Here is a 19,541-nt window from a genome sequence, read left to right on the forward strand (position 1 = left end):
CAAGTACAGTGATCTACCCTAACCACTTGCAACATTAGCCCAAGCCACATATATTCTTGGTGATATATTTTTAAATAAATTTTACTCAAAGAAAGTTTACATACAATAAAATGAACCCATTTTAAATGGATATTACAATAAATTTTGACAAATGTATGCACCATGTAACCACAATAATCCAGATACAGAATATCCCTGTCACCCTGAAAAGGACACTTACACACGATCCCAGTCAATTCTTACTACCCTCAAGTCTCAAGAAACTTCAGATCTTCATTCCGTCAGTATAGATATGTCCTTTTGAAAAGTTTCATATAAATTAAACATACAGCACATAAGTCTTTTGTGTCTCCTACTTTTGCTAAGTATAATAGGTATTCCATGCATCAACACTTCATTCCTTTTTATCACTAATAGGTATCCCATCAGACAGGTATATCACTATTTACCTACCATTAAGAACGTTAGCTGGTTCTTCATAGATGAACTTTATCCAATTTAGAAAGTTCCCTTCTGTTGCTATTATGAAGAGTTTTTATCATAAGTGTTGAATATGTAAAAATCTTTCTGCATCTACTGAGATGACCATATGGTTTTTCTCCTTTAAACTTTTTAATATGTTAGATTATATCAACTTTTGAATGCATAGATTAAACCACATTAGTCATAATGTATTAACATTTATATATTTTGCTAGATTTGATGTGCTAATATTTTGTTGAGGATTTCTGTGTTTATCTTCATGACATAAAGTGTTATAATTCCTAAAGTCATACAGACCTAAGAAATCTGAAAGAATTTGTGGAAGATTAAATGCTTGACAGAATTCAGGAGTGAAACCACATAGGGAATTTTCTTTGTGTGAAGATTTTTTTTCTCTTTTTAACATCTTTATTGGAGTATAATTGCTTTACAGTGTTGTGTTAGTTTCTGCTGTATAACAAAGTGAATCAGCTATACATATACATACATCCCCATAATCCCTCCCTCAAATCCTCCTTATCCCACTCCTCTAGGTGGTCACAAAGCACCAAGCTGATCTCCCTAAGACATGCAGCTGCTTCCCACTAGCTATCTATTTTACATTTGGTAGTGTATATGTGTCAGTGCTACTCTCTCACTTCATTCCAGCTTACCCTTCCCCCTCCCCATGTCCTGAAGTTCATTCTCTACGTCTGTGTCTTTATTCCTATCCTGCCCCTACATTCATCAGAACATTTTTTTTTTTTAGATTCCGTATATATGTTAGCATATGGTATTTGATTTTCTCTTTCTGAACTTACTTAACTCTGTATGAAAGACTCTAGGTCCATCCACCTCCCTACAAATAACTAAATTTCGTTTCTTTTTATGGCTGAGTAATATTCCATTGTATATATGTACCACATCTTCTTTATCCATTCATCTGTTGATAGACACTTAGGCTGCTTCCATGTGCTGGCTACTGTAAATAGTGCTGCAATGAACATTGTGGTACATGACTCTTTGAATTATGGTTTTCTCAGCGTATATGCCCAGTAGTGGGATTGCGGGGTCATACGGTAGTTCTATTTTTAGTTTTGTAAGGAACCTCCATACTGTTCTCCATAGTGGCTTTATCAATTTACATTCCCACCAACAGTGCAAGAGGGTTCCCTTTTCTCCACACCCTCTCCAACATTTATTGTTTGTCGACATTTTGATGATGGCCATTCTGACCACTGTGAGATGATACCTCATTGTAGTTTTGATTTGCATTTCTCTAATGATGAGTGATGTTGAGCATCTTTCCATGTGTTTATTGGCAATCTGTATATCTTCTTTAGAGAAATGTCTATTTAGGTCTTCTGCCCATTTTTGCATTGTATTGTTTGTTTTTTTTTGATATTGAGCTGCATGAGCTGCTTGTATATTTTGGAGATTAATCCTTTGTCAGTTGCTTTGTTTGCAAATATTTTCTCCCATTCTGAGGGGGTTTTTTTGTCTTTTTATGGTGCCCTTTGCTGTGCAAAAGCTTTTAAGTTTCATTAGGTCCCATTTGCTTATTTTTGTTTTTATTTCCATTTCTCTAGGAGGTGGGTCAAAAAGGACCTTGCTGGGATTTATGTCAGAGTGTTCTGCCTATGCTTTCCTCTAAGAATTTTACAGTGCCTGGCCTTACATTTAGGTCTTTAATCCATTTTGAGTTTATTTTTGTGTATGGTGTTAGGGAGTATTGTAATTTTGTTCTTTTACATGTAGCTGTCCAGTTTTCCTAGCACCACTTACTGAAGAGGCTGCCTTTTCTCCATTGTATATTCTTGCCTCCTTTAACAAAAATAAGGTGACCATATGTGCATGGGGTTATCTCTGGGCTTTCTATCCTGTTCCACTGATCTATATTTCTGTTTCTGGGCCTTGATTACTGTAGCTTTGTAGTATAGTCTGAAGTCCAGGAGCCTGATCCCTCCAGTTCTGTTTTTCTTTCTCAAGATTGTTTTGGCTATTAGGTGTCTTTTGTGTTTCCATACAAATTGTGAAATTTTTTGTTCTAGTTCTGTGAAAAATGCCATTGGTAGTTTGATAGGGATTGCACTGAATCTGTAGATTGCTTTGGTTGGTATAGTCATTTTTACAATGTTGATTCTTCCAATCCAAGAACATGGTATATTTCTCCATCTGTTTGTATCATCTTCAATATCTTTCATCAGTGTCTTATAGTTTTCTGCATACAGGTCTTTTGTCTCCTTAGGTAGGTTTATTCCTAGGTATTTTATTCTTTTTGTTGCAATGGTAAATGGGAGTGTTTCCTTAATTTCACTTTAAGATTTTTCATCATTAGTGTATAGGAATGCAAGAGATTTCTGTGCATTAATTTTGTATCCTGCTACTCTACCAAATTTATTGATTAGCTCTAGTAGTTTTCTGGTGGCATCGTCAGGATTCTCTATGTATAGTATCATGTCACCTGCAAACAGTGACAGTTTTATTTCTTCTTTTCTGATTTGGATTCTGTTTCTTTTTCTTCTCTGATTGCTGTGGCTAAAACTTCCAAAACTATCTTCAATAACAGTGATGAGAGTGGGCAACCTTGTTTTCTTCCTGATCTTAGAGGAAATGGTTTCAGTTTTTCACCATTAAGAACGATGCTGGCTGTGGGTCTGTCATATATGGCCTTTATTATGTTGAGGTAAGTTCCCTCTATGCCTACTTTCTGGAGAGTTTTTATCATAAATGGGTATTGAATTCTGTCAAAAGCTTTTACTGAATCTATTAGATTATCATATGATTTTTCTCCTTCAATTTGTTTATATGGTGTATCACATCGATTGATTTGCCTATATTGAAGAATCCTTGCATTCCTGGGATAAACCCCATTTGATCATGGTGTATGATCCTTTTAATGTGCTGTTGGATTCTGTTTGCTAGTATTTTGTTGAGGATTTTTGCACCTATGTTCATCAGAGATATTGACCTGTAGTCTTCTTTTTTTGTGACATCTTTGTCTGGTTTTGGTATCAGGGTGATGGTGGCCTTGTAGAATGAGTTTGGGAGTGTTCCTCCCTCTACTATATTTTGGAAGAGTTTGAGAAGGATAGGTGTTAGCTCTTCTCTAAATGTTTGATAGAATTCGCCTGTGAAGCCATCTTGTCCTGGGTTTTTGTTTGTTGGAAGATTTTTAATCACAGTTTCAATTTCAGTGCTTGTGATTGGTCTGTTTATATTTTCTATTTCTTCCTGATTCAGGCTCTGAAGGTTGTGCTTTTCTAAGAATTCGTCCATTTCTTCCAGGTTGTCCATTTTATTAGCATATAATTGCTTGTAGTAATCTCTCATTATCCTTTGTATTTCTGCAGTATCAGTTGTTGCTTCTCCTTTTTCATTTCTAATTCTAGTGATTTGACTCTTCTCGCTTTTTTCTTGGTGAGTCTGGCTAATGGTTTATCAATTTTGTTTATCTTCTCAAAGAACTAGATTTTAGTTTTATTGATCTGTGCTACTGTTTCCTTCATTTCTTTTACATTTATTTCTGATCTGATCTTTATGATTTCTTTCCTTCCTCAACTTTGGGGATTTTTGGTTCTTCTTTCTCTAATTGTTTTAGGTGTAAGGTTAGGTTATTTATTTGAGATGTTTCTTGTTTCTTGAGGTGGGATTGTATTGCTGTAAACTTCCCTCATAGAACTGCTTTTGCTGCATCCCACAGGTTTTGGGTCATCGTGTTTTCATTGTCATTTGTTTCTAGGTATTTTTTGATTTCTTCAGTGATCTCTTGGTTATTTAGTAGTGTATTGTTTAGCCTCCATGTGTTTGTATTTTTTACAGATTTTTTCCCCATAATTGGTAGGTAGTCTCATAGCATTGTGGTTGGAAAGGATACTTGATACGATTTCAATTTTCTTAAATTTACCAAGGCTTGATTTGTGACCCATGATATGATCTATCCTGGACAATGTTCCATGAGCACTTGAGAAGAAAGTGTATTCTGTTGTTTTTGGATGGAATGTCGTATAAATGTCAATTAAGCCCATTTGTTTAATGTGTCTTTTAAAGCTTGTGTTTCCTTATTTATTTTCATTTTGGCTGATCTGTCCATTGGTGAAAGTGGGGTGTTAAAGTCCCCTACTATGATTGTGTTACTGTCGATTTTCCCTTTTATTGTTGTTAGCATTTGCCTTATGTATTGAGGTGCTCCTATGTTGGGTGCATCAGTATTTACAATTGTTATATTGTCTTCTTGGATTGACCCCTTGATCATTATGTAGTGTCCTTCTTTGTCTCTTGTAATATTCTTTACTTTAAAGTCTATTTTGTCTGATATGAGAATTGCTACTCCAGCTTTCTTTTGATTTCCATGGAATATCTTTTTCCATCCCCTCACTTTCAGTCTGTATGCATCCCTAGGTCTGAAGTGGGTCTCTTGTAGACAGCAGTTGTATGGGTCTTGTTTTTGTATATATTTAAGGTAATTATCAATATATATGTTCCTATGACCATTTTCTTAATTGTTTTGGGTTTTTTATTTTTTTTGCGGTACGCGGGCCTCTCACCACTGTGGCCTCTCCCGCTGCAGAGCACAGGCTCCGGACGCGCAGGCTCAGCGGCCATGGCTCACGGGCCTAGCCACTCCGCGGCATGTGGGATCCTCTTGGACCGGGTCACGAACCCACGTCCCCTGCATCGGCAGGTGGACTCTCAAGCACTGCGCCACCAGGGAAGCCCTGGGTTTGTTTTTGTAGGTCTTTTCCTTCTCTTGTGTTTCCTGCCTAGAGAAGTTCCTTTACCGTTTGTTGTAAAGCTGGTTTGGTGGTACTGAATTCTCTTAACTTTTGCTTATCTGTAAATTTCTCCATTGAATCTGAACAAGATCTTTGCTGGGTAGAGTAATCTTGGTTGTAGGTTTTTCCCTTTCATCACTTTAAATGTGTCCTGCCACTCCCTTCTGGCTTGCAGAGTTTCTGCTGAAAAATCAGCTGTTAACCTTATGGGGATTCCCTTGTATGCTATTTGTTGCTTTTCCCTTGCTGCTTTTAATATTTTTTCTTTGTATTTAATTTTTGATAGTTTGATTACTATGTGTCTCAGCATGTTTCTCTTTGGGTTTATCCTGTATGGTACTCTCTGTGCTTCCTGGACTTGACTATTTCCCTTCCCACATTAGGGAAGTTTTCGACTATAATCTCTTCAAATATTTTCTGAGACCCTTTTTTTTTCTCTTATTCTTCTGGGACCCCTAAAATTCAAATGTTGGTGCATTTAATGTTTTCCCAGAGGTCTCTGAAACTATCCTCAATTCTTTTCATTCTTTTTTTATTTATTCTGCTCCCTGGCTGTTATTTCTACCATTTTATCTTCCAGCTCACTTACCCTTTCTTCTGCTTCAATTATTCTGTTATTGATTCCTTCTAGAGTATTTTTAATTTCAGTAATTGTGTTGTTCACCATTGTTTGCTCTTTAGTTCTTCTAGATCCTCGTTAAATGTTTCTTGTATTTTCTCCATTCTCTTTCTGAGATTTTGGATCATCTTTACTCTCGTTACTCTGAATTCTTTTTCAGGTAGGTTGCCTATTTTGTCTTCATTTATTTGGTCTTGTAGGTTTTTATGTTGCTCCTTTGTCTGTAACATATTTTTTTGTCGTTTTTTTTTTTTTTTTTTTTTTTGATGGGTGGTGCTATATTTCTGTCTTACTGGTTGTTTGGCCTGAGACGTCCAGCACTGGAGTTTACAGGCAGTTAGATAGAGCTGGGTCTCGGTGCTGAGATGAGGACTTCTGGGAGACCTCACTCTAATTGGTATTCCCTGGGATCTAAGGTTCTCTGTTAGTCCAGTGGTTTGGACTCAGAGCTCCCACCACAGGAGCTTGGGCCCGACCTCTGGCCCAGGAACCAAGATCCTGCAAGCTTCGTTGTGCCGTTAAAAAAAAAAAAAAAAGGATGAAAGAAAAAAAGGAGCAGTACGATATCAAAGAATAAAAAACAATAAAATAGAAAGGTAAAAAATATATTAGGAAAAATAAAACTATAATTGAAACAACTGCAACAAGGTAAAATAAAACCACAGCAGAAAAAAGAAAAAAAGGGGGGGGAGGGGAGAAGAAGCCAAAAGGAGAGATCACCAGTCACTGGGGTTTCCTCCCATACCCTTAGGTGTCTGTGGTCTACCACGGGTGCCTGGTAGGTGCCCTAGTTGTGAGGAGACACGAATTCCGCGTCCTCCTAGTATGCCATCTTGACTACACCTCCTGTGTGAAGATTTCTGATTATCAATTATGAATCAGCAGATGATTCTAAGGTGCAATTATCAGTTTGAGTATTTGATTATAGCCATAAAATAAACAGTTTCTTTTAGATTTAGTGATTCTAAACTTTACTACAGTCATTAAAGCATGTATCATTAAAATAAATGCATAGATATTTCAATTATCTAGTACTAATGGATAGGCTAATTGCTTTTGAACTCTAGAGTTAAACCTTCTCGATCCATAGCTCACCTCTTCCACTGTATATGCCCAGTTTCTTCACCTGCAAAATGGGATACTTCATAGGATTGTTATGAGAATTAAATCAGTTGATTCCTGTAAAGCACTTAAAACAGTGCCTGGCTCAGGGCCTATTACTTTTAACAAGTTTAAAGATGTATTATTGAAAACTATTCAAGTGGGAAAGAGCATGATCACATAGAAGGAGCAAAAAATAAAAGGGCAACATAGACACTAGAAGGAAGAAAGCAGAGGGTCGGGGGAGAAGGCAGGGACAAAGGAGGAGAAAAGAACAAAAGAATGGAGAGAAAGGGTAAACAGAAGGTCTCATAATCAGACAAAACAGAAATCTTACCCTATAAGGTATTTCTAATATTTTTATGCCCATGTTTTATCCATCAGAGATTGTCCTTGCATTGCTAAGCTTTAAAAAAAATTATATTTGCATCTTATGTATGGCACTGTCAGTCATAAAACCTAACAGCAAATCTTCCTATTAAACCTAAAACTCTCCCTTCCTCATGAAATCTCTAGAGCAAAAACTACTTGATGACTTGCACCTCCATATAAAATGACTTAAAACCACCAAGAGCCCCAAAATACAACTACTTTTTGAAAAAACAAACAAGAATCATTATGTGAACTACACTGAGTGCTAAAGAAAAATAATATAAAGTAAGAAACCTGATGAAAATACAAAGCACTTAATGGAAGCAATCCAAGTTCACTATTAAAGTGAATGGGTCTTACATTAAGGTAAAACATGTAAACCAAGTAGAAGAACTTGGAATCTACTTTAGTTGCTGGCATAAATTCCCCCTCTTTTTACTCCAGAGAAGAATATCTTTCACCATCATTCAAAGATTTTTATGATACTCCTGCATTTCCTAAGAAAATGTTGTGTTTGTGTGTTATGGACTTAAAACCTGTATTCCTTAGTTCCTAAAAAGAATCATTTAGAAAGAGCATCTGGCTCTAACAACAACTTGTAAAGACTCATATAACATATTACCAGTAAAAGCACTGAAGCCCCAGAACATTCTTCCTTACAAAGCTGCTCACCAGGAGAAGGAGTTCAAGGTGAAAGCTAATGTGAGATTAGACACCAAAGTAAATTGTGCACCATCTTAACTCCTGGAGACTAGGCTGCAGATCACCAAATTTCTATCCACCACCTTTAGCACACCCAGGGTCCATCACCATTCTACAAGGATCCTGTGCCCCACTAGCAATAAGCATCATCTTCCTTTTCAGAGCCTGAATAATGAAATGAAACCTCAGATTGACTCCTCCGAAGAGAATGAACATAAGACACGAGAACTCCTAAAGAACAATCTATCAGAGTTTCTTAAACATTTTGTGCAATGTATCCCTCTAGTAGCCCGGTAAAGCCCAGACGTATACATGGCTCAAATCATTTAACAATCCCTATTGGGACCTTTTGAGTCTCCTCAAAATTCTGACCTCTTCACTCTGCACCTCATTCTTCGCTTCTCTTCTTTCTTATTGAAGAAATTAAAAGTCAGGTTATCTCGCCCTCAGCTTCTGGGCACTAACTCTGAAGTACCTCCAATAAATTGAAACTAATCATGATACCTATAATGTAAATCTCATTTCCTCCCACCTCCTGAGTAAATCCTGTTCTGCTGATAAGTCCCATTCTTCTGAATTTGCATCTTCAGCTTCTCCCTCTCTACTTGTCCTCTGCCATTAGCATTTGAAAATGATCAAGACTTTTCCTTCTTAAGAAAAGAAGGAAAACATTCTGGAGTATATGTTGCTACACTGCTTTATACTTACCAGTCACCTCTTCACTGCTTTTGTCCAGGTCATTAATGATTTCTTCAACCCTAAATCAGGACTACATTTTATTTCTTACCTTACTTATCTTATTTAACCTTGCAGCAGCATCTGACACTACTGTCCATGTCCTCCCTGAAACACTCCCTTCCCATGATGACCACTCACTCACAGGTTGCCTCCTGGCTCTCTCTCTGTGCCTTCTTGGTCTTCTTTTTAGTTACTCTGTCTTGGCCTAGACCATAAATGTTGCTACGCAGGATTCTATCTTAGGCTGTATTCCTTTTTCACCCTAGACATCCTCCCTAGGTAATCTCATCCAACTCCATGGTTTCTTGTATCACCTAACATACTTTCAAGCCTCAATTTTGGACATCCACCCCAAATTTCTTTTCAAGGTTTCAGACACACACATACAACTGACTACCAAATATCTTCACTTGGATGCCCTGACACCCCCACAGGACTCAAAGTCAACATCTCCAAAAGTGAATTCATCACCTTCTCCCAAAATGTATCCCTTCTCTGCAAATGACATCATCTGCCCAGCTTACTGACCACAGATCTGGTAGCCTCGACTCTTCTTTCTCAGTTATGCCCCGTCATCCCATCATCACAAGGTGCAGCTCTTTATGCTGCCTATTTAGCACAGGAATGCGACCCATGTTTCTCCATTCACATGATCACTCCTCTAGTTTAGGTTAATACTATTTCTACCTAAATTATCAAAACATTCTCAACTGGTCTCGCTACCCCAATCTTATTCTCCTCCAATCCACTCTTGACACTGCAACCAAACCACTCTATCTAAAAGGTAATCTGGGGCTTCCCTGGTGGCACAGTGGTTGAGAAACTGCCTGCCAATGCAGGGGACATGGGTTTGAGCCCTGGTCTGGGAAGATGCCACATGCTGCAGAGCAACTAAACCTGTGTGCCACAACTACTGAGCCTGTGCTCCAGAGCCCATGAGCCACAACTACTGAGCCCACATGTCTAGAGCCCATGCTCCACAAAAAAAGAAGCCACTGCAATGAGAAGCCTGCCCACTGCAACGAAGAGTAGCCCCCGCTCGCCACAACTAGAGAAAAGCCCATGTGCAGCAACAAAGACCCAAAGCAGCCAAAAAATAAATAAAATAAATTTATATAAATAAAGTAATCTGATCATTTCTCTCCCCTCTAAGGCTTCTCTGTGACTTGACTACCAGTCCTGTAATGCCTTCTTAAGCCTGACCCAACAATTTCTCTAGCCTCAAAACTTACCACATCCAACTATACACTCTATAATCCCTCTGAATTGAATCTCTTTCAGGATCTTGAAACTGCTCTGCTCATTCTTTACCCTCTGCCACAAACCTGCCTAGGGATCTCCTACCCATTCTGAGATCTCAATCTTTTAACTTCCTATGGGGCGCATTCCCTTACATCCTTCTCAGTCTGAGTTAGCTCTTTACACATCTATAGCACCCTGAGTCTTCCTGCCACAAATATTTCTCATGCTGAATTATAATCACTTGTCTAATATTCTTTTCTTTCTCCATGGAGCAAAAGCTTCAAATATGGGGAAAAATCATGACTATGTTGCTCATCATTGTATTCCCATAAACATGCACAATATGCTCAACAATAAGCACTCAATATACTGAATGAACAAACATATGAATGTTGAATTAACTAAATAATAGTATTTATATTTAGAATTTCACTTCAACTTTTAAATTTCAGATCTGGGAATGCACTGAGTCCATGGGAAATGCCATCGAACCCACATATTACTGCTCTATTTCTCACAGGGGTGAAAGTACACGAAAAGACAGTTCTATAGGCATGACTGACATGCAAACACATGAGCTAAAACAGTGAGAATTACCTAACAGCCTCACCCCCACATGTTAAATGAAATAGTAAAGTAAAAAGATCCGAAGAAGAGAATTCCAGTTGTGATTTTACCACTCGGTGGTTAAATAATCTGAGTTCTAATTTCTTCACCTTTAAAGTGGAGGTGACACTAACTTCAAAAATTATGAGGATTTAACATGACAAAGTATTTGAAAAGTTCTCTGTACACCTCAAACCACTATGCATTCATTCATCCACTGAGCAACACTGCGACACTGTTTTAGAAACTAGGTATGCAGCAGTGAACAAAACAAAATCTATATTCTACTATGGGGGTAGACAGACAATAAGAAAATAAATAAGAAATAATAACAAATGTATCAAAGAAGATAAGGGAATTAAAGAATGGAAGATAGAAGCTTTTTGCTGTTTTATACAGAGCTATTAGGAAAGGCCTCACTGAAAAGGTGATTTCTGAGGAGAATCATGAAATCAAACTGAAAGCCATTAAGGATATCTCAAAGAACATTCAGGGCAAATGTATACAGCAAGTACAAAGGCTGTGAGACAGAAATGTTCCTGACATCTTTAAAAACAGTAAGAAGACTAATGAGAACAAAGGGGATGGTTAAGTAGGAGATAAAGTCAGAGAGGCGGGGGTGAGACATTTGGTGGTGCCAGATCTTGGAGGGTTCTATAGCCAATTTAAGAAGACTGGCTTTTACTCTAAGTAAAATGGACAGCTACTGGAAAGTAAGCACTTTAACATTCAGTAGGGAGGTAATGGCAAATAACAGATTTTGCAATTATACAGGAAAAGATAACTTACACCAGGGTAGCAGCTGTTGAGGTGGTAAAAGAAAGCAGGTTCTGTACATTTATTTAGTAGGTGACAAAGTCTGTTACTGAATCAAGTATAGAGTGTGGTATTATAAAGAGTAAAAGGTGAATCCAATTCTTTGGTCTAAGTAAAAGAAGGATGGAGTTGCCATTAGCTCAGATGAAGAAGACTGTACAGAGCAAATTTGGGTACAGAGAAAAGAAGATCAGTTTTGACCATCTTAGGTCAAGATGCCTGTTTAGACATCAAACTGGAAATTTTTGTTAAAAAATAAATTTATTTATTTATTTTTGGCCGCGTTGGGTCTTCGTTGCTGTGAGCAGGTTTCTCTGTTTGCGGTGAGCGGGGCCTACTCTTCGATGTGGTGCGTGGGCTTCTAATTGTGGTGGCTTCTCTTTGTTGCAGAGCACAGGCTCTAGTAGTTGTGGCACGTGGGCTCAGTAGTTGTGGCGCACTGGCTTTGTTGCTCCATGGCATGTGGGATCTTCCCGGACCAGGGCTTGAACCCGTGTCCCCCGCATTGGCAGGCAGATTCTTAACCACTGCACCACCACGGAAGTCCAAAAATGGAGATTTCTATAGGCTTAATGTGGGCAGAAGACTTAACAAGGGATAAAATACCAGTAGATATAGTCACTGGCTTTATTAAAAAGAAGGAAAACTGAAAGCAAGTCCTACTTAGGAAATAAGTGGAATCTGAAAGGTGACAAAAAGACACTCTAAACAAGAAAGGCTAAGAATATTTGAAAAAATGAAAGGGCAGTCATTTCATTATAAAAACAGAAACATCACACTTCCCTAGAGAAGCAAAGCTTTTCCTGAAATTGACTACTAAAAAGATACTAATCTTGAGATTTTATATAGAAGCAACTGAGTAATAGAATAGATTATAAGTTTACCACATTCTTAAATATAACAGGGGCTTTTTTTTTTTTTATAGCTTTTATACCACCGTTCTTCAATGAAAACTGAGGGCATAAAAATAAATTACCCTAAGGCTCAGGTAATACTGTCAACCTACTGTCTAGAGTCAGAATTATCTTCTTAGCAGTAAGAGCTAGAATTTAACTGGTCAAACCATGAACATCATCCTATATACTTCAGTTTATTTATTAAAAGAAGAGAAGAGCTCTACTAAATGTAAAGGAGTGTAAGAAGAAACTATGTAAAATAAACAAATGCAGTGGATATGGCATTCTAATACTATAAGCAAAAAACGAATTAAAAAATTTATTATGTACAGTTGGTAATTCTTATAACAGTTACCAGAAACATACACCATTTTACTGACTAAAAAAGACTATCAAAACACCAGTTATACATAGAAGATGTTATATTTTGTTAGGACACAGGAATAGTGGACATGAATTCTCTAAGTCATAATGCATAAGATATCAAACTCTTACATTAAAACTTAAAGGACTCTATGCCTTTATCACTAAAGTTCTAAAGACCTTATAAAGTACTCACTTCCTGGCATTTACATCAATATGCAAAAACTTTCTGCCTAAAAATTAGAGTTAAAAAAAAAAAGGAATTACAGTGTACTTCAACCACTGACTTCCCACCCCATAATCACAAAGCTCCACATTTAGAATGCACTGCTATTGGAAAGGGGTTAAGCAAGCAAGGAAGTACATTTTTAACAGATACGATTCTGCAAGGTTACTAAAATTCAAAGAAGGCTGAATGCTGCAAGGAATGCCCAAAGTTTTATAATTATTAAAGTAATGAACTACATCCAAATTTAAATTTGTCTTTTGCTAGTGGTTCCATATGGACTTTAAATTTTGTACATATTTTAAGGGCTCAGTTTACAAGGCATCATAAAGATGATAGAAATGTCCTGTACATTTATTGTGGTAGTGGTTTTCATGGATGTATACAGTTGTCAAAATCATCAAATTATATATTTTACATATACACAGTTTACTGTATGTAAATTGTATTTCCAGTAAGGTTAATTTTTTAAAATGTCACAGAAACTAGTTTGAAGGCTCTCTCACTGGCCAAACCTGGCAGTATCAAAATAAATAATAATGGCAATAATAGATTAATACCTAGTGAATAGAAAAGAAACAACTAATGAGTCCACGCTGATTTAAAAAAAAAAACAACTGGGGAGAAAGCAAAATTCTTCTCTATAGAAGAATGTCAAATAATAAACAGATGGGATGATGGAATTAGAAAATCATCATTTTGCAACTATCACAGTAAAAACTGATTCAGGCAAAATTTATCTGTGGATGCTTTAACTGCTGAGTGAAAGTCTGATGGGGAATAAGATATTTACATAGTCTCAAAGTACCTCCCCACAAGACACTTATCAGTTGGAAGGAAAAAAACAGTAAACTTACAGTAGCAGCACAGCTTTAACCAAGTAATCAAATTTAACATCACCAGTAATAAAAGACACAAAGCACATGTGTCCTCCATACAATACAATGAGACATCATCATTCTGTAGCCCTATCAGTAAAATATAACCTGAAACTCCAAACTGGGATACATTATACAAAATAACTAGCCTAAACTCTTTAAAAATGTCAAGGTCAAGAAAAACAGAGAAAGGTTGGGGATCTATTCTAAACAAAAGAAACTTAAATAAATTCTCTGCATGGTCTTGTCTAGGAGAAAAAAATAGCTATGTAAAGTATACTAGAACAATTAAGAATTCTGTATATGGACTGTGAATTAAACAGTATTGGTAATATTAAATATCTTGATTTTGATAACTGTACTGTAGTTATAAGAGACTGCCCTTGTTCTTAGGAAATACACACTGAAGTACTTAAAGGTAAAGGAAAAAAAGACCCCCAGATTTTTTTTTTTTTTTTTTTGCAGTACGCGGGCCTCTCACTGTTGTGGCCCTCTCACTGTTGTGGCCTCTCCCGTTGCGGAGCACAGGCTCCGGATGCGCAGGCTCAGCGGCCATGGCTCACGGGCCCAGCTGCTCCGCGGCATGTGGGATCTTCCCGGACCGGGGCACGAACCCGTGTCCCCTGCATCGGCAGGCGGACTCTCAACCACTGCGCCACCAGGGAAGCCTCCCCCCAGATTTTTGAATAGAAATTGAGTAATAAATTAGCAAACGAGGCAAAATGTTAACAATTGGTGGTGAATCTGGATAAAGGGTACTATGGGACTTCTCTATTTTTGCAATGTTGCTCCACGTTAAAAAAAAAAGTTTCAAAAAAAAAAAATCACTGTACTGCAGTTTAAAGGATGGACCCATAAAGTGAGAGGTAGTGAGCAAAACTACACAGGAATGAGATCAGAAACAGAAAATTCTTAGAAGTCTTGAGTCCTCTAAGAATATGTATGTAGAGTAATATTAAGTGGTAATTTCTAAAAGTTTTAGGTTTCTCTGTTACAGAATGAGAGGGTGGTACTAGGACTTTGTAGCTCTAAACCTAGATGTCTGTGAGCTTGCTCTATCATTTCATGCCCTATTCTACCATTTCATTACTTGACTTTTTTCAAAGCTCAACACTTTCTTCAGAAGGAGAAAAAAACTGCATAAATCTTTCATGTGCAAACAAACCATAATTATGGATGAGGATAAAAATTTCAGAGAACTTTATAAGGTTTAAAATGGTAGAACTAAAAATGCATCAGAAAAACTTCAGGAATTATCTCAACAATGATTTCTAGATACCTTTTATAAATTATGTTTAATATTACCATCTATTAAATGTAAAATGATTTAATTTTTTTCTCTAAAATTTATTCCCTCACCATTGAGGACAGTGAGGCTTACAAACTGCATTTGCTACACATAACAACCTTATAATGCTTTCCTACTTAATTTCAAAATATTGAAGGTACTGACAAAAAGAAGCAAAAGAAACTAGGTTCAAAACAATCTGCAATGTTGCAAGCATTATGCTTAGAAACTATCTTGCTAGTTCACAGAACAGTCCTCTTAGGTAAAAATTATTATTCCCATTTTGCACACTAAGAAACTACAGTTAAGCAAAGATGACCAAACCACACTCCATGCCATCATGGAGCCCAACATTCTAGATAGATTAAAAAACGGTAGTGTCCACTGGAATGCAATATGAAGTACTAGGTACAGAAACAGTCTGGACAACCTTAAGACTTCATCTCATTGTTTTGAATGATATATAGTTGCTATGGTCTGCAAATTTGTGTCCCTGCAAAATTCCTATGCTGAAATCCTAACCCCACAAATTAAGAGGTGGGGCTTTTGAGAGGTGATTAGGTCATGAGGGCAGAACCCTCAGGAATGGGATTAGTGCCTTACAAAAGAGGCTCCAGAGAGATCCCTTGTCTCTTCCACCATGTGAGGACAAAGTGAGAAGTCACCAACCATGCATCAGGAAGAGGGCCTCACTAGAACTCAACTATGCTGGCTCGCCTTGATCTTGGACTTCCCAGCCTCCAGAACTGTGAGAAATAAATTTCTGTTGTTTATGCTACCCAGTCTGTGGTGTTTTGTTATAGCCGCCCTAATGGACTAAAACAATAGTCTTCATATCTTGACATTACACTGTCTTTGAAAAAAAAGGCGATACTGGCAACCTTAAGGTTGTATGTCTATACCTCAATATCTGAATCTATCTAACCATTATAAAACTGCCAAATAATACTAGTTAATGCAAGTACAAAACCCTGAACATTCTCATTACACATACTTTTCCATAAAGAAAAAGATCTACTTATCCCTACACTACCACTTATGAATTTAGTTTCCCTTAAAAAAAAAAAAAAATTCTCCTAAATCCCACAGCAATTCACAGACGTAAAAAAAATTAAATCTAGCTTTGGGATAAAATCTTTTTCAATCGTACTTTTGAATAGTGAACAAATTTAAGATTAATTTATAGGTGAGTCTCTAAATGACAGAGATCACAAAATAATTTAAATGACATTCTGGCTGCACATGGAAAACAAAATCTATTGTGTAAATATAGAAAATAACCAGAGGAAGATTTTTTTTAAACTTCTACTATTTCTGAAGTAGTTCAGCCATTTGCAAACTCTGGGCAAAATTGTATATAAGTAGGTCTTAAGTGGAAAGAAATCAGATAACATAAGTAGTATTGTTTCATAATAAGGGTACTATACGTTTACTTCAGGTTGAAGCAGACATTGGAAGGAAAAATAGTAAATTCTTTGCCTAGATATTTAGGCAAATACTCACTTTAAGTCCCTGTCATAAAGTGCTTTTTTAAGGTAGATAAGATAAAGCTCTTAGTTCAAAAGTAAGACTAGAGTTTTTAAAAATACAAAATAAACACTAGATCAAATATAAAGTTTATTTAAATCTATTCAAATTTTTTAAATAGTCTACCTGAATCATCCTGGGCTTCATGAGCTTCACCATCATCTGTTACCTCTAACTCTTTCACAAAATTTGAGGGGAACAGTCCCAACTTGTTGTTAAGGGTTCCACTCCACCAGCCTTCTTCTACCTGAAAGAGTTCACAACTCAAAGATAATAAAAATTTCTCTTAAGTCTTCACTTCCCCCACAGAAAAACTGAGCTATAGAAGTGAATGAGCACAAAGTTAGTGATGCAAAATAATCCCTTTAAATCTACAAGAAAACACAAAGGGAAAAAATATATTTTGAGTAGATTAAATCTGTGTGGATTGGATTAATCATATATGGGATTAATCATATATCAATAGCACTTTGCAACACTTAACAACGAGAATTTATGATCAACTGTAATCTATGAAGCAAGTAATTTTCATGAAAGTATCAGATAACCAAGAATAATGTATTAACAGCAAGAAGGAGATAGCTCTCTTCTGGAATGTCACTGTTTTAAACACTATGGAGCCTCTGTCTGTAGTTATGACATACATTATTTAAGCATTTGAAAATTTCTGATTTGGAAAAAGTTTTATGAATATAAGAATATAACTTCCTAAATGGCACAAAAAATTACGAAGTAATTTATCTATTTTACTTGAACAGTGAGTCTTAACCCAAGTATGAAAAAGAATCACTTATTTTTAAAAGTCCAGATGCCAGGCTCAACTGAACACTCCCAACCCCAACCAGAAATATTCTCAGGAACAAAACTCCTTAGAAAAATGTTTACATTCACAAATAATGAGGCTTATTATTATTTAATAATAATAAGTTATGAAGTTATTTAATAATATTAATAACTTTAAAAATGTATAATTTCTTCTAAGGATGCTAAGAGGTCTTAATAAGTAAAAATAATTTTTTAAAGAGTAAACTATTTACTATCAAAATTTACTTGACAGCAGTACATGCAATATCATAGCTAGAAAAGGCTCTTTTTTCTGTTTAAAATATTTAAAAAATTTTTTTCATCTCATCACAGTTACAAAGGAAAATTTAATAAGTTATTCATCCAACAGGCACTATGTACAAGTCATGGTGTTAACTGATAGGAAAATATTCAAATTTGCACACGAGAAATCTCTGTCCTAGAATAAAACAATCTAAAGAAGAAAACGAACAATGAGCGGATAGTTACAATACAATGTGAGAGGTGTTATAGCAAAAGTGTGAACAAAATGCTGTAGGAGCACAAGGGAAAGGCATATACGAATCAAAAAACGCTCCCCTAAAAGCAAATGGCAAAAGAGCTGGACAGTTAAGGCTAAATGAGAGTTTACCAGACACAAAGCATGTGAAAAATGTGGTACCATAAAAATAAAGGACTTATTAATGGAATATATAGCTGAAATACGAGGTGCCTAGAATACATGCTATTTAAGAGAGAAATATAAGGCAGTAAATATGAAGAGTTTAGAATTTTTAGCACTTAAGGAGGCACCAAAGGATTGAGAGTTCTTAAACCAGGTGTGATGGAAATACGTAGAACAAACTGGAACGGGTACAACTAAGGGAACATCATCAAACTGTTAACTACACCTGAAATCCCAAATGGACAGCAATTGGGTAGTTAGGGTAAATAACTCAATAAAATTCCTATTAATTAAGGAATTCTTAAAAGGCAGGGTGGTATAGTGGTAAAGAGCACCGACTCAAAAACAAATTGTGTGGGTTCAGATTCTGGTGCTCTGCACGCCAGGCATATGAACTTGCACAAAAATACCTGAAACAAGATCACCTAACCCACATGCTCATCTACACGTAATCTTGACAGTCCTCCCACCGATTAAGTGGCAGGTTTTGTCCCCACTCCCTTCAATCTTGCTGGCTTATGACTTTCTTGTAACCAACAGAATGTGGTGAAAGTGATACTATCACTTTCAAGGTTGGATTATAAAAGGCTATCACTGTGTTCACTGAAATGCTTACACTTAGAGCCCTGAACTGCCATGTAATAAGTCCTACTATCCTGAGACACCTGAGAGCCCAATACAGTGAGAAAGCCAAGCCAAATGGAGAGGCTACATAATGGCTTTCCATAGGGAGTCCTGGTCTTTGAGGCTTCTAGACACTAGACATGTCAGTGAAGGAGCCTTCCTATGATTCTACCAGTACCCAACTTTGAACCTTTCCAGCTGAGGCCCCCAGATACCACAGAACAGAGACAAGACATCCCTCTGTGCCCTATCTGAATTCTGGACCCACACAACAAACCTAATGAAACAGTTGTTTTTTGCCACAAAATTTGGAATGGCGTGTCATGCAGCAACAGTAGATAAGCCAATCACTTATCTCTGTGATTCAATCTCTTGTTTGTAAAATAGGGGTAAAAATTCCTATCTCCTTAGGTTGTTTAGAAACTTAAAGGAAATAATAAGTGTGAAACACTTAGAATGGTGCTTCAGACATAATAGAGGCTCGATAAACACTATTATTATTGCCACCTGGTAGAAATAAACCAGAACTGCCTTTTGTCTAAACACATTGGAGTTTAACATAACAAGTGATAAATTACATATTAGCACACAAAATCAATCTCAGTGGCAATACATGATATCAAAACATATACTTTGAAAACGGCATCTTTAGCTGCTAAATAAAACTTTAATATTTCTTTAATGGTAAAAGCAGAGATATGAAAGGTTATTTTTTTTAATATTTTAAAATCTCATTCTAAGATACTAAGATGAGGGAAAGTGCTTTTGGGTTAATATTTGAATGTGATAATTCAAACAAGACAAAACTTTTTAAAACATTCTGCTTTTGTATACCTTT

At 36.5% G+C, this 19,541-nt stretch overlaps 1 protein-coding gene across 5 annotated transcripts in view; it reads right to left on the minus strand.

Moving 5' to 3' along the window:
- The window catches only part of CD2AP (CD2 associated protein), a 105,861-nt gene that overhangs the window by 37,090 nt on the left and 49,230 nt on the right, over positions 1–19,541 (minus strand). For all 5 annotated transcript variants that reach the window (XM_089918638.1, XM_089918640.1, XM_089918639.1 and 2 more), the window contains one exon: positions 16,738–16,858. In XM_089918638.1, coding sequence (XP_089774764.1) covers positions 16,738–16,858 — 121 coding nt within the window. The remainder of the gene's footprint in view (positions 1–16,737; positions 16,859–19,541) is intronic.

Source organism: Delphinapterus leucas, chromosome 10, assembly GCF_059928025.1.
Source record: "Delphinapterus leucas isolate spDelLeu-1000000601 "Yukka" chromosome 10, BTC_Dleu_Yukka2, whole genome shotgun sequence".
In the NCBI taxonomy this organism is placed as follows: domain Eukaryota; kingdom Metazoa; phylum Chordata; class Mammalia; order Artiodactyla; family Monodontidae; genus Delphinapterus; species Delphinapterus leucas.